This window comes from Pieris brassicae, chromosome Z (genome assembly GCF_905147105.1).
Source record: "Pieris brassicae chromosome Z, ilPieBrab1.1, whole genome shotgun sequence".
Classification (NCBI taxonomy): domain Eukaryota; kingdom Metazoa; phylum Arthropoda; class Insecta; order Lepidoptera; family Pieridae; genus Pieris; species Pieris brassicae.
Genome location: NC_059680.1, coordinates 10,894,267 through 10,911,655, shown reverse-complemented (window position 1 = coordinate 10,911,655; position 17,389 = coordinate 10,894,267). Strand labels below are relative to the sequence as shown.

General features: G+C 32.7%; 1 protein-coding gene across 2 annotated transcripts in view; it reads right to left on the bottom strand.

The window, feature by feature from the left end:
- The window catches only part of LOC123718646 (carboxyl-terminal PDZ ligand of neuronal nitric oxide synthase protein), a 141,454-nt gene that overhangs the window by 63,847 nt on the left and 60,218 nt on the right, over positions 1 to 17,389 (bottom strand). For both annotated transcript variants that reach the window (XM_045675335.1, XM_045675333.1), the window contains exons 3-4: positions 2,541 to 2,612; positions 532 to 633 (exon numbers count right to left, since the gene is read on the bottom strand). In XM_045675335.1, coding sequence (XP_045531291.1) covers positions 532 to 633; positions 2,541 to 2,612 — 174 coding nt within the window. The remainder of the gene's footprint in view (positions 1 to 531; positions 634 to 2,540; positions 2,613 to 17,389) is intronic.

Sequence of the window (17,389 nt, the reverse complement as noted above, 5' to 3'; positions counted from 1 at the left end):
ACTCCAAATTACCTATATGAATATTTTTAGATATTCATGTTATTTTATTTTCAACGTCTAAACCATCAGGTTTATACACTTTGTATATATTTTTTCTAAAGCTAAAATTCCTTATTAAAAAAGTCTTCCTGTTTGCTTAAAAATCGTGTACTACTGCGGCAAACTACTGGCTAACTTTTTTGTTAATTTTTTCAGTCACTACAGATACAGAGCGTCTCGAGCGGGGGCCGCCGTTAATTTCAGTTCTTCCTCGTTGGAATTCAGCACACCAACGCGCAACCGTAGAATATGAAGGAGCATGAACGAGTTGCTCTCAACTCTTCAATTACCAGAGAAAATATATTTTATCGCAGACTTCTATTTTTTTAAAATGATTTCTATTTTTCAAAATAAACCGTATTTTATATTTTTTTATTACAGCCAGACGGAGCCTGATTTTTCCTTACCAATGTAAATGTATTTTTGCTATTTATTGAACACCTAACGGATATTTTGGTTTGATAATTCAACACATTGATTAATTTTACGTACCTTTCCTTTGGTGATTTTACTCCGGGTTGTTACTCGCACACCGTCTGTCGACACATCTACGGTCACTTTACGTTTCTTCATGCCTCGTGCTTTGAATTCATACTGAAACGGAAGAGTAAAGTTTATAAAATTAAGAATACATGCAATGTAGCTCATGACATGGTTTTTTTTGTCATTCGGAAATGGAATCATACTTATGTGAACAGAACACGGATAAACGGAACTCAGCTGTCAACTGCCATATTTGAATGTTATCTGTGCGCTGTCTGTTAGAAGTCATAAAAGTAATTTAATGCCATAAACATAAATTACATAAAGAAACATGTAACCTAACAAATGAATTGGTATTATTATTGAAATATTCTATAATTAAAACATATTTTGCAATATGTGATGAATACATCAACAGAGGCCACAGATTGTATAAGTTTGTCAATGTTTCTTTATCTTCTATACCCTTAATATTTTGACATGCCAGTGTTACGTGGGCATAGAACGAAAGTTCCATTGAACCCCGATGGGATAAGAAACCACGACCTGACAAGACCTTAAAAAGTCAACTCTTGTTTTGAAGACCGAGTAAAAATTATTTTGACGCAGAAAATTACACGTTTGTACATAAAAAACAAGTTATTACTACTATTTCCATATATGTTTTTATATTTCTTCGCTAACAACGTATTTGAAGCGAACTTCGTAAGCTTACATTATGCAAATAATAACAATATATTACTGAGAACATTTCGAGACTTTATAAAAGTGCACAGAGTATAAACTGTTTTCCGTTTGGTATTTCGCAACTAGCGAAGTTTTCAAAGAAATTTTCATTAAACCACGAAACTAATAAAACGTTTAGCTTTATTTTGAAATTTTAAATTATGAAAAAACTTTTTTCGTACTAAACTACAATTATAACATCATAATTTAAATTTTATTCAGAAGAAAGATAATTTTTAGGCCGCGTTCCGCTGTGTGACAAAAAACTTCTAAGGAAACCCATTATGATTAGGTTCTGCACTAAATAATAACGATATCATTTAATTCCCATCAGTTGGATAACAGGATTACTAGCAATCTATTATAAGACATTGCGAAGTAAGGTGTAAATGGTACACCTTGGAAGGTCTACCTCCACCTTAAAGGGCGGATCGTCGACCAGTCTAACTACTGCCGGTCCAAACGCCCCAATGGCTATGGTCGAGTAGTTGTATATATCATCACCAGTTGGAGTAACTTTGTTAACGCAAATTATAGGTGTCTCTAAAACGTAATAGAATAAATTCTTGAGGAATGACACCATCGAGGTGTGAATGAATAATTTAAGAACTATTGATTGTTATTGGCCAGAAGCATCTCTAGAATACGTGACGCCGATATACAAATTAAACTGAAACTGGCTATCATTTTATTTGTAACATTTTCTATAATAAAATACAATTCGATAAAAAATGTTACAGTCCTTGAAATAAATGCTTCTCTACTGGACAAGAAGTATTTTATTGTTTGAACGTCGATTTTGAAGTACTGACTATACAATTTATCTATATGTAATGGGTTGTTGCTTGAGCTTGACTCGACTGCGCTTCTGACTACTAATCTCTAAGTGCTCTACAGTTTACGTATGGAACAAGTTGCGTATATTCCTAAAGTTTATAACATACCATCCCGTAATCTCTTTAAGACTAATCGTATTAGAAGCCATTTGAGACAACGTTTTTCGATCAACGTTACAATTTAATAACATATAATTAAGGAAACAATTTAATTGTTAGCGCCCTTGACTTATAGTTTACAAAACTATAATCAATCATTTATATTTGTTGTTTGCTCCGTGACTCAAAATTATACAATAAACCTCTAAACAATTTATTATTCAATTTTGTCGTTCATAAATCCTAGAATTTTCACAATTATCCACCCACTCGTTCATAATATCCTTGTACATTTTTAAATTGCGAGTCTAATATTATATTTTCAATTTCAGTGTAATATATTAGATGTATACTTACACGAACTCTGCGCATTGCAGCAACAATTTCCACACGGCTTGTTGGTCGTGGCACGTCCATGGTCCCAATGTACTGTAAAGAACAAAATTGTTAACTATTCGGTGATCTGGTAAAGCTTCCTTAAGTACTGTAAATATAATGATGTTTTTCATAGATTTGAAAGGAAAGGCGATACAGAAATGTGTTGTTATTGTCTATTGTTTAAGCGGGAATTAATTACGACCCTTGGGTATTAAGTTCCTTTTCCGCCAATGGATTTTGCGTAATTACTTACTCGAACGGTGAAGGAGGTCGTAGATGCAAAAATAGATATGGATTAAACATAGGTAATCAGCGGGCTTTGAACAATTGTCCTGGCTAATGGAACTTCATGAAAAGATATGTAGAATAATATATTTGAATTTAGAATCACGGAGACGTACCCGCAGGTCAAAGCTATTCATAAAGGTAAAGAACAAAAGCTGCCAAGATAAGTTTGTATATACGTCAAAACAATATTTGTGAAATTCTTAAACAATTACTTGAAGTAGAAACTAGCCCAAAGGCAATATTTGTGATAGAGTGTAATTGGGAATTGAAGCTTAGTGGTGTTGTTTCAATATTTTTACTATGCCACAATCGGCTATTGAGGTCACACTTTAGTTATATAGTTTATATACTCGTGAACGGGTGCTACTCGTGGTGACTGGTCGGACTTGAATTCGTGTATGCGGTGATGTTAGTTATTTCGACTATGTATTTGCATGTTGTTCCCACGAGAATGTAAGTGCCATCATGCCTCCTGCTTATAGAGGACCTTTGCCAATCTTTGTTTTTAATTTATTTTATTATTATTTATTAATTAAGATGTCATGTGGAACATGGTGTAATGGTTGCAGCTCCTTACAAACGTTGTAAATAAAAATATGGTGATTAAAAAGAGTGGCGGAGAGTTTTTTGCCAGTTTTCGCCCTCGATTTGAGAACTGGCAGTAAATGTAAAATTAGAAGCATTTAATGTAAATTTCTTTTTTTGACGTTCAGAATTGTACATTGTGTTACCTATATGAATAAATGATTTTTAACTTTGACATTGTCAGAGCAATTAATTTCATATCCCAAACCCAATATTTTGTGCTGTGTGTGTAATTGCACCAGCAAATGATTGGAAAGTTATTCAATAATGCAAACGAACAGAAATCCTCGAAGCATTGAGGTCGCTAAGTGAAGCCTGCGATTTCTGGATTTTCTAGCCTGGCCTAATTAGCCAGGACTTTCCGCACAATGGTGGGCGTCTAAGTGCAGAAACTGAGTGCACACTACAAAAATAAATTAGAAAGTCCGTTTATATCCAATCTTTACAAATGTTAATAAACAGTTTACATTTGTTATATACATTTCTTGTTACTCTATAACCTAACTTCCTTCTGTGCCATTCGGAACCACTTCACGGGTAAAGGCTTTTCCTTTTCGATTTGATCCGTGGCTGTCTTTCTCTATTCCCTTCCTGCTAACTCTTCTATATCTTCATTATTATCTACATTTTGTAGGACACACTATTTTCCTTCTTCCCCTTGTAGTTCTTGTAATTGACTACATACTACACACTACTACTACCTGGTCCAGCCATAAGTTATGTTACACAAAAACATACATTTCTTAATGCAGTAATATAATATTATTAAAATTTACCTACATATTTTTTAAAGTCTCAGCAATAAATAAAACAATATTCTATTCAAAATGGCCACCTTAGGCTTTTATATACTCCTTTAATCTGTTTGGCCACGAATCTCCATAGATTAGAGATTTAATCACTGTTTCCAAGAGAAATTTCGCAATGGGGAAGGCAACTGTCAAAGCGGCGCTGTCGTAGTTTGTAGCCATAACAAAGCATAAAGCATATGGAAACCGTGCAAAAAAATTCTTTTTCTCAACAATGCCGCGTTGCAGTGTACCCAAATGTTCGGAAATGGGAAACCATAAATTTTCTAGAGATATAAAAATACGTAAACTGTGGCTAAAGGCAATCCGACGCCAAAAATTTATTCCATCAAATACTTCGAGGTTATGTCGAAAATTTTTTTTGGAAAGTGACTATCTGGGCTGTAGTCGAGATACAGGTAGTGTATTTTGATAAATAGAATACGTGCATTATATATTCAGTATCATCACAATTATACTTACTTACCGTATTTATGTTTTGCACTTATCAGGACTTCAACATCAAAATGGTCATCTTAAAAAGGATGCTGTACCAACTCTGTTTCCATGGAATCATCCAAAACCATTATCAGAGACAGCAAAGGAAAGAGAAGATTGTCTGGGCATGAGAAACAGCAAAAAGAGCTTATTTCAAGAAGACAACCCATCTACATCTCAAGGAAGTAATGAAAATATTTTACCGCTACAGGAAACAGGAAGAAATTGTATCGCATGAGGTAGAAGTTGTGTCTGAATCAATTTCAAGCTGCTCCACAGTCTTAGAAAATAATTTAATTTAATGTAGCAACTGTCTTCAGTCCAAGATGATCTGATGATGATGATGATGACCACAGTCAAAAATCTGGATTCATACAGATGAAGAGCCTGGTCCAATTTCTTTGTTGTGAAATTAAGATACTGCCTGATCAATGTAGTACTGAGTGGAGGTAGTACAGTATTACTGTTCACATCTTTGAAGGTTGTGGTAGGTGGTATTTCCATTGAAATTTCTTCAGTATCAGGGTCAGGCTGAGCTAAGTTACAGTGTTTGTCATACATTTCTAACCTTTCAACCAGGTCCACTTTTTTGCCTCGTAAGGAGGCACCACGCTCTGGTAATCGCCAAGTAGCATACATCGTGCACGTTTATCCGGGTTCAGAAGCCAAAATCGTCGTTCCAAAGGTAAAACAATATCCATAGCACGTAGCAGTTCAGAGTCCAGAGAACAGTATTCCAAATGCGTAAAATTGTCCAGAGTCAAGTTAGAAAGGCCGAGGTTTTTAGAAAAGTAACTAGAAACGATGAAAACAAAGCAGAAAACAACGTAAACACTTTGACAAGTAGTGACAAAGGGTTGCATCTACGGCAGCGCCATCTACGATAAGCTTTGCGCGTCCGGCCCCATTGATTGCTCCAAAGATTTTTTAAGAGACTTAATGACGCCGTGTTGTTTCTTATAAAGTCTTCAACTCTTATAAAGTCCGGAACGTTGGTTTCAATCCAGGGTGGGGTGCTTTGTGCCTTGCGACCAGGCGCAGAATTCTGCTAGAATTTCGACTGTATATTTTTAAAAAGAGTATTGCTAAGAGGGTTTACCACATGATCCAAGACTGTATCATGTTACACTTTGGCTGGAGTTCGTACTCCTTTTTCACAAAAATGTAGTTGTGTAACTCTGTAAAGACACGCTCTCCGTCACTGACGCAGGATGATTATCACGTTGTACCTACTACTTCAGCGGCTTGTTTAGAACTGTGAGCGTATACTTTATTATTTTGCTTATTGTAGTGTTCTTCAATTGTGAATTTTTTTCATGGGTTAAAAGGATATTTCTTTGCTTTTCACCTGCGTATCGATCCACTCTCTTTTATTGTAAAGATTGATTTAAGGCATGTCGTAGATATACAGGACATGCACACATCCACAGCACCGAACTTATGGTCTTGTTTTATAATACGCAATAGATTTCTAGCGTGAATCTTTATTTCGCGCAAAAAGAATTTTTGCTTCCTAATGGAGTTTCAACGAATTTTGGCTTTAACAGCATTTACAGCCTTTGTAGTTCTAACAGCACACGGCCGCTATGGTCTTCGACAGACGAAGTGTTGTTTCTGTTGATAGCACGATATACGAACATACAGTAATTTGCCGATGGAGAAGAAAGAATTTGTGAACGCATAATCTAAAGAAGTTTTCAAAATAATATACGTGTTCCAAAATATAAATAATAAAAAATGTTGAAAAAAAGAAAAGTTTTTATGTAACAGTATTTGTGGCCAGTTATATATTAAATAATGCTTACTCAATTACAATTACATTCCGTGCTGCTAAGCACTCGAAGCAACGAGTCATAGTCAGCAAGAATACATAATATTTTCACGTAGGATGCTTTTTGTTTACTTGCGAACGTAAAATGAAAGCCAGTTCTTTCATTATAAGCAATGAGATCTGCCAAAATACAGTCTAACACTGGTTTTAATTAATTAAATAATATGTATGTGTACGTTACCAATTCTTTTATTTTACAAGATACTTGTAAGATGCAACTATTAGACCATGCAGGAAGTTTAGATGGATACATATTTAATTAATATGTATTGGTCCATCTAAACTTCACTGTTCATATGACTATGTCAACCAAGTATATACATAGTAGAAGTTATTAATGTAATGTCATTTAAGTTAAGCTTTCACAGATTTATAGTATATTGATCTAGTCGCAACAACCCTTTGTGGATCTTGTCTTGAGATTATTAATTTTTCTTTGTAGATAAAACCAGTCTTCTGCGCCTGACACGTTGTTTCGTCTAACGCCTATTTCTTTCTCGTGTGAATATATCCATCATAACAATTCGCAACGCAATTCAAGACTGCAAAAAAATCTAGCTTGGCTACGTGCCGGGATTATAATAATAATAATAATATAAGCCTCCATTCAGACAGGATTTTACATAATTTTAACTTTTTACTCTTATTCCGTGGGTACCAATATATGATCTTTTTGTTCCACTTTTCTATACCTCTTATCATATGACCAGCCCATTTCCATTTCAATCGTATTCTAGTTTTGACTCTTATGATTTTATATTTGATTCTGTTTGATTCTGTCTGTGAGCATGTTTCATGTTTTCAGCTTTACACTTTAGTGAGTGCCCATGTCTTACAGCCGTATGTTAAGACTGGGGCTATGCAGGTGTTATATAGCTTTGTTTTGACATTTATTATTATTTCTGTGTTTTCATTATTTCCTTAAGCTATTGTTCTATTTATTATTACATTATATTAATTACACTTCATTTCTTTTATAGAAAAACAAATAACATTATAAATAAAAAAATGATAAGGGATTCTAGGGCCGGCTTTACCGCTATTAATCGATATCTTCCAGGCAACCCTAGTAAGGAATACATTTTTAGTGATTGTTAGGTAATGCCGTTTAATTTACTTTTAAAACAAAAGTTTGATTTGACTAGCTCTGTCAACTTCGTCAGGTTCAATAAAACAGTAGATTAATTGACAGCTAACTATCGTTAAATGACTCATTTTTGAGTAACTTACGTACTTATGTTGATTAGATTTTTTTTATAATACGTACGGGACTTATTTTACGATAACGGTACACTGCCACATGGACGCGTCTTTTTTGAATTTGTTTTGATTTCCTTTATAATAAATAATTTTTAATTATTACTTTGTAGGTTAATAAAATTAAAAATATTGTTTAATTGTATTATATTGTAACTAACACAATTATAACCATAAGGACATGTGATTATCTGCTTTAATAAAAAAATAATTATTATTATAGAGTATGTGAATAGTATCTATCGAAATCGTTTTAAAATCATAACCCAATGTTGCCAGTGTGCTACATAAAAGCCTCTATCAGACTCCACTTTTACCCACTCCCTTTTGTTTCCATATGTTAGATAAGAGGTTGTTATGCCCCACAGATAGACGACCATGACCTTACAATCAACATGGGCCAGTATACAGTATGAATAATTCAATAAAATATTTTAAGAATAGCTATAACACTAAATACACTTGATTTCGGTTGTGATGGATTAAAATAGACTTAAGTGGCATTTTTGGATTTAGCACAGTAATAATAATGATCTCCATCGGAGTTAGTTTCATCAGTATCAGTTTTTAAATTAATTTATTACCTACAATGGGGCAATAAGGTTTTACGGTTCAGATTTCTGTATGAGTGTTTATTGTTTTCCTTTATAGGCAATAGCGCACTCTTATACTCCAGACATCTGGGACTTCAGGTTTGTATATCTAGTACATCATTTTTAATGGAAATTTAATTTAAAAGCCTTAATTGTTTTTTAAAAGGTGAATAGTAGAAATAGAAGCTGTATGAAGATTGAAAGCCATGGACAGGGATAGTTGGAATGTACTGGGGAAGGCCTTTATCTGTGAAGAGGTTACGATCGACGGTACTGAACGTAGCTATATAGGATACCAAGAAAAAAATGAAATGTAAAAAAATCTAAGCTGTTTGTTCTTTTTCGAAATGAAAATGTTAATTTAAAAATTCATTTTGTATCTATTTGTAGTGAACGTATATTAAAATGTTACATGTTTACAGTTCCAGTATTTAATCAAATGCTAGCCGATTGCAATTTCACTTTAAATGAAATATTTGAGAGCGTTCCACGAACTTCAATGTTAATTAAAATGTTACATATATTACGATGCGCTTGTGTCACTTTGGGCTCGGACTTGGCAAACGTGATCCCGTTATTAAATTGTAGTAATTGGAAATCACAGATTAACTCATGAGAACACCGTATTCTTTATATTGTAATTCCCTTGTATTTAAACTAAATAATAATAGTATTTACCTACATAGTAATAATAATTAAAAATGGATTAATAAGGAACAAAATCTAAAGTTTGGTACGTGTGCCAGCGTACCCTTAATGCTGGCAGCATTTCCTCACTGTATTGCTGTATGATATAATTAATCCAATTTTTTATATGAGTCTAAAAAACATACAATTTATTTAAATATTTTCAGTGCATTTTGATATGTTACTTTAATGAAGTTAATTTTTTCTAAAAAGAAAAAAATTCCGTTTGATTAATACCTTTAATTCAATAAACGTGTATTACCACAATTTGACAGCATCCGAGTCGAGACAGACATATTGTCTTCAATTAACCGTGTAATGGAAACAGATGCCTACATCCATCAAAGGCCTGTGAATTTAACTAGAATGCCCAGAATGTTCAGGAATGCCATACATACGATTACAAATATTTTCGCCGAATTTTTAGTAATTCCACTGAAGTAATTTCGAACCAATTTGACTTAGGGTCCTTCAAGAATAGTGTCCAGGGGCGGCGGTATCATTTAACATTCGGTGAGCCATCTGACCATGCTAATTATTTAACATTGTAACTGGAAGCGGTATATTGAACATAAAATGTCCTGAAATATGATGAATGTCCAAACTGATCGTTTATAATATTAGTGATTCAAGACCCGTTATGGGGTATGGGTTAGACCCATAACAACATAACCCAATAACAAGTACATTTCTCGAACTGTTGTTGAGTAAACAAAAACCATGCTATGTCACAATGCCGTGTAAATAATATTGTGGACTGGGGTGTCAGAAAATTAATAATATGAACTATTTTAAAAATTGTTGAGAACGAGAAAACCTTCAAGTTGCCTATGTCAACTATTTGAAACAAGAATTGCGAGAGACGTTCTTCAAACCGGTTCCAACTTAAGACTCAAGGACGAATGAAAACTTTTCAAGTGAACGTGATTGTTCTAAGTTTAACGTCAAATGCACTACGGTCAAGGAAGTTTAAGTAGGAATCATCTCGAACAATGAGTTTTGGAAGACTATAGATAATAACTGGGTATTTTTTTAATAATTATTCAGTGAACAATAGCAGGAATTATTGTTTGTGGGCAAGACAACATTTTCAGGTTCATTCCAAAGAGGCATTCTCCTTTGTAAATAATACAGTAAGGCAATGCCTTTCACATATGTTACAGTGTTTTCTAGGGTTATGCCCTCGGAGATGTTTGTTCTCTTTGAAAGTATTCATACACAATGCGCATTATTATAATCAGAAATAATGTTGTACGTTTCTATTACATTTCCCCTTTCTCGTCTATCTTTGTATAATGTATCAATAGTAAAAAGTCGCGAACGCTTAGTTAGACACGAGTCTCTTGACACTAAGGTACAGTGTAAAATCTTTGTTTGTAAGCGGGCATGTCTTAGACCTCAACATCGGCCTAAGTTAACTACTTACTTGACTTTTACGGTACGTTTCGACCCAATTTATATGTAGGCGATCGATTTAATTACTTTAACTGTTTTTTTATGGAAATTATTAATATCTAAAAATATGGATCATGATAAAATAAATAGAAGAAAAAAATCTTGAAGTTGTTAAGAGAATTAATTTTATTTGTCCTTACAACGTAGGCTTTATATATATAGCCACGCAATACTAAACACTGTAAATTTTACAAAGAGGAACTTTTCTACACTTGTATTGTGCGTTTTTAACTCAAATATTCAAGTTCTCTTAAAACAAAAAAAAAAGTGATAAAACATTACTGAGATAGATTTGTGAATATGTCCAAACGGCCTTTACGCATTCTTCATACTATAGAAAGTATATGGGATTAAATTCACACTAGGTAAACCCATTTTCCCATAGAGCTGGATGACCCACAAAGACCCCAGTTTGAAAATTCCTTGGAACTTGGATTTTTATGACGTAACGGCTATACTATGGTAATGCTTATCTATAGGTGACATTAAGATTTTATCTATGGAATAATTAGTATTGTCAGATAGAAGTTTTTATAAACTTTTCAATAATACTTTATATCATCATTTTATTTCGACATATATAAGAGACATATCTTTGTTACATAATACACCGTTTATCGTGTTTAAAACACAAATAGAACAAGAGCTAGTATTTGAATAATAGCGTTCAAAGTTTTTGTCAAGTCAAGTCAAAGCAATTGTTTTAATTAGATTTAATAAAAGGACACTCTTAGAAGTCCAAATAACAAGTTAAAAATATAAAAAATTACTTTAGCTACCCCTTCCAAAAGGTAGTTTCAAATCATGAATACGTAAGAAACTCCATACAAACAAATACTATAGTGAAATAAAATAGGAGCATAGTGTTAACAATAAAGTAAGTATGTTTATATACCCTACATAGCCTGTCAGGGAGTACTGTCGCCGAGAAGATAGACAAAAAGGGAGTCTCAATTCTCTACCTCCTGCGTTTCATTCTATACAGACATTTGGCAATAATATAGCAGAATTGTTGCTATAAGTTTAGACACGTCATATTTTTGATTCAATATTACTGGAATATATTTTTCAAATGAACATATTAAGGGTATTTTAAGGATTATTTGAACTGAATGGGTAATATGAGACGCTGTAAGGTGGGTCATGAATAATTCAACTGGGACCCAGACACGCTCAGGTTTCTATGACTGTCGTATATATATTCATGGATTCTTAACGACAGATCTTTATAAAATCAAGTTCTTACTAATAAAATACTCAAGACGTACGGGGCCACTCATAATTCCTCATTTTGCATCAAATAAAGCAAATATGATCTTGATAGAACATTCAATACCGTATTCAGGAATAAGCTTATTAAGGTTGAAATCAGAGACTGCTTTTTAATCAGTAGCGCTACTACTAGTATAAGGCAACACCGACGCTACTTTAAAGCACTTAAAACGTAATAATTAATTTTATAAATTTGCCCACGTGCGATAAAGAAACATAGGATTGCTTTTAGAATCTGAAGAGTTGAACACTGAATAGTAGTAAATCACTATTATCAAGTAATAAAAAATATCTGATGAATTTAGCAAAAAGCGTGCAAAATTCTTTAGCTCTGCGAAAGTGTGGGTTCGAGAAGTGTATATTCTGTATGCTCAGTACGTAACTTCGCAAGAATCGTTAGATGCGTCTAGCAACTTTAGTTTGACTTATAAAGACAAACTAGTTTGACTCATGTATGGTCCGTAGATATATTTTGAAAGGTATTTCTCATAGCGTTTTTAAAAAATAAGTTTGGAACATAATTCGTTTGTTATATGAGAAACGAATTGTTTTAGAAAACCTTTTTTGTTAACACCCACAGAGGGAAGCCACGACCAGTACGCTCATCCCTCGCTTTATCTAAATATTAGCTCGTATAAATGTTGAATTTATATTGATTCAGTGGGCTTGTTCCCCAAATCGACGATTTATACCGAATTATACCGGTTGAATATCAATGACTTTATGAGCTTTTCTCTGTAAGCTAATGGTAAAAACATGACCATTATTTCGGGGTATCAATCAAGGAAACGTTTTTTATAGCCATTTTATTGGTTTATCGGTTCAGTGATTTTAATATAGCGTAAACGAAGGTGGTCGGAAATGGCAAGGACGTGGTTTAAGCCTTTAAGACTGTGGTCAATTCAAGGTTGCCTTTGGTTGATGCGTTTCAAATTATTTAAATCTTTAATCGTAAGCAAAAATAAGTGACGCTATAACGCTTGGATAGGCCTTTTAAAGCCAAATTGGTGTGCCTTCTGTGCATTACACACAAAATATTGGCGATATTTTCCTTCACTGTACGAGCAAGTGTTGATAGCACAAATATAAAAACATTGGTCCACGTGAAATGCATTAATCATACTGAAACGACGTGATTCGAACGACGACTTTAGGATTGCGAGTCGCACGTTCAAGCCACTAGTCTGCACTGCTCTTAATTTTAAAGTAAATGAAAGCGTCATCGCGAAGTTATATGTAAATGTGGTTATTGTTATTTAAAATGAAAGAAACCTTATTGCTAGTTTTATTTGACTCATACGGCACAAAAAAAAACGGCAATATTACTAATAAAGCCCAAGAGTTTGGTGACATTATAGATTCCAATTGGTTTAGTGTGTAAGTAAATTTAATTAATTAATAAAAATAATAAGGCTGATTAACCTACTTTCTACGTAAAAAAATAGACACAAAAATTCAACCTGATATTTAAAAACCCTTCCAACATGATTTTAACGTAGGTAAACATTTATTGAACAAGCCAAAAAGCGTTAAAATCACATGGTAATCGGTTGAAATGTTATTGTATTTCAATAAAGCCCTGCCAATTGTTACGCGCGTGTTGAGATTCAATGATAATAACTCTGATAAATAAAATGGACCGTGAATAACAAAAATAATGTGTATATTTTTTTATACATTAATATATATGTATGTACTCAAAATTGCTGTGTTTATATTTACCGTACCTATTATTTTTTTCTTTTAGTTGAAATATTTCACGACATTTCTATAATTAGAACTAGTATATATACAGTGAAAAAAAAAACACTTTTTGAACGGATTAAAGCTATGTATTATTTTAAAAACTTATAGTTATTTACATAATTCTAAAGTTTAAATTTTTTATCGACGTTTCGCGTACTTTTTAGTGTGTGTGGTTACGGTGACAAAAGTGTTTTTCTTAATGTGTAAAATCTATTTTAACAAAAGACGTTAGAGGCTATATACAGTGGAACTTCTATAGCTCGATCCACGTTCAGTCAATATCCTCAGTAAGTCGAAAAAAATGCCATTCCCTTCCGCTGAACCGGTTAATACTCGGTATCTCGAATTATTTAGACTTTGTAACTCGAACAAAATACTTATTTATACTCTATAACTTGGAATTTCAAAAAGGAGACTGTACGTCATAGTTAGTAAAATATAATGACGTCTTACTTGGAATTCCTCTAAATAATAGCAGTAAAATCCAGAATGAATGTTCGGGTTCGGGACTTCTAATCTATGGTATTGTCTTGTACTCGTAAAATGAATGATTTCATTCATAAAACTTTCTAAGTAACACAGCTGTGAATTTTTTTGTTTATAAAAAATCTGCAAATACTTAGTTCGAATCAATAGAAAATAACGGATGTTTTTAGTGTACAGTTTACTTCATTAAAACTAAAAGTAAACTTAAGTTGAACTGTTATTCAAATTCGACTTATACTTCGAAAAATTTAATCAGAAATTTACTTAGAAACCACGCCTCTGTAAGTCGAAATTTTAGCAGTTATGTATCCCGAAGTTCTTGTTAAGTCGAAAACTCGTTAACTCGATTTTTTTCCCTTGACATTCAAGCTATAGAGATTGCACTGTATTTGTTTGCATATCAAGATATGCAATACAAGTATTTGTGATGTGTCAGTCATTTTAACTAGTTGATAAATAAATAAATAGGAAAGAGTTTCACCCCGAATCATTAAATCATTTAAAATCATACATCAGGATATATCAGACTTGCAAGAGTAACATAAAATCCCCTTTATATAGCCTCGACATTTTCTCGCCATCAACACTCGCTCGGTCGCGGTGTAGATAAATTATGGAATCAACAATAATTACTGTTTTAGATTATAGAGTATCTTCAATATTAAACAATGTAGGGTTTGTTCGAACACTTATAAATTGAGAATTTTCATGGTTTTTGATTTGTTGTACTTGTCGCCGTGTGGAAAGACAAAAACATTTTAAAAAGACATCAAAATAATGTTCATGGTTTTCTAACTGCCATACATTTAATGTTTATCCCGTCGATATTGCGATTTGAAATTTATTTTGTATAAACTTAGGAAAATATATCAATGTAGTTATATACAACAATATTTATTGGTTTTTCTGTAATTGCATTCATTGTACTGTTATAAAATCATAAATTAAGTTCAGCTGGTCGGTAACACGACATTAATTGAAAAAATAATAATTAAAAATGGGACAATAGTAAACTAATTCTCTTTACTAACATAATAGAGTAGACATATGTGTACCTATGTTTATTTTTTTTTACAATTATTCTAATCGATTGTCTAGAACCACTGAACTTTTTTCTCTGTTTTTATTTTCGTCTTTGTATTTACTTTATTTTTTAAATTCTTTAGTTTGGATATTTTAAACTCTTCAAGCACCAAGGTTAGTAATTTATGTGTATGTATTCTTAGTATATTTATAATGTTTAAGCAATAATTAAATAAATAACTACTAGTCATCTACGATCAAACACTCCCTATTTATTATAGCTGTCAAACACTTGGAATTCGAAATACAGATTTATGTTCGAAGGAAATTCATAACATATTCTCGAAGTTTGCCTCGCTATGAAGAAAAATAATTTTCGTAAGGTTTATTATACGCGCCATATATTTTCGTCTAAAGTTGTTTAAGCTTGGCCTATAGAACCACTTACTTGGCTGTTCTAATCACTTGGATGTAAGCCGAATTCCAAAAAAGTTGCGCGCAATTGGAAATACAGAATATGATTATGCTGTTGACCAATCACAATGAAACGAACCGCCCGCATGTTGTCTTTTGTTTTACGTTTCCTCCTTCGAATTACACGGATCGCCGCCCATGGACACTCGCAATGCGAGAGGTCTCGCGAGTGCGTTGCCGGCCTTTAAGGAATTGGTACGCTCTTTTCTTTTATTTAATTCTAATATCGGGTTTGTTAGGAAATACTTCTGTGGACAGCGGCTTAAATAAAACTGATTCAAAATTTCGCTAATATGACATGAGTTTCAAAAGATAGACATATAATATCGCCTTTTTAGAGCCTTTTAAAGAAAAACGATTCATGCAATATAGTGATTGTAATTTTAAATTTATTAAAAAAACAATTAAATAAATTTATTTTCGATAACAAATAACCGTTATTAAATTCAGTACTGTGATTTAGTAAATTATTAACAAGAAAAAAAAAACCTTCCACGATATAAAAACAATCTTGTATTAGGTTTATTAATAGACCACATATACGATTTTAACTTGCTAAGCATTTGATTAATGTCAACATAAAGCTTTATACAAAAGCTGGCGTGAATTATTACGTGCTACTCTTTAATGAGTGATGAAGGAGTTCATAAGGCTTAAAATAATTGCTTCTATCAACGTTCGTCGTTCGTTAAGCTGTCATTAGAATTTCAGCAAACAGAACTACAATAGCGGTTGTCTTGTGGCGACTCATTTCATTTCCTCTTCTATTTTCTTTCGGACAACTGTATTTTTTGCACGTCAAAGGTGGCATTCAGTATTGGTATAGGGAAGTTAGGGTTGAACGGAACTTCTTAGAGACTAATAAAACTATTGTTATTAATTAATTATTATTATTAATTAGATTATTCGAAATATTAAATGCCTTGGAGGAGGCTGTTACTGTTAATGCCTATCGTACATGTGTTTCAATTTTTATGACTATAAAGGTATATTGACGTGCAATATGTATACTTTAATTGTGTATATTATTCCCCTTTTTACAAAATACCCTTAAAAAATATATTATTATGAAAAATATACTTTTCACATGAAAGGTTTTCCCTGTATGTATGTGTATTGTTAATATGCCTCATAAATAAATATTCTATACTTTAGTTTAAACTAAAGAAATCAAAAACAATTTTCGGAGCTTTATTTGTTTAGTATTTAATTGTAAATAACTTCATTATTACTTCAAATTCTCGTGGATGGTATTAATGTGTGTTTATATTAACCGTTAAAGTAGAATTTGTCCTGCTTAGACTATTATGTTACCAAAGACAAGCGTCAAAAATGAAAGGTACAAAAACAATAGTAAGACGAAATGATTAATTCTGTTTGATTTATATTGGTAACAAGAGATTGTTGATTTTAGTTCAAATAACGCATTATCGTTTCTAGTTTAGAATTAAATCAATCTGGTACCTATATTAAACATATCGCATCAAGAAATATTCAGATACCTATATCTCAAAAACAACTGTAGCGATTTTGATTGAATATGGACTCGCAGAATTTCTTGAAATAAACTATTAATATAATTTTAGCACCATTCATCGCAATTATCAAATTTCCCTTCTTTTATCGAAGTTAGATACCACATAAAAGCAGTGTTTCGTGTACAATACAAAACGAAAGTTAGTCTCGCTTGATCGTGATTGGTTAATAACAGCCCACTTGTTCAACTGATATTAAGTGATACCGCCCATGGACATTGGATGCCACAGGGCGCACGAGCCGTTGCCGTTTTTTTCAGAACGTTGTTTATAATACAATCGCTATTGCAATATGTGACATACATTCGCG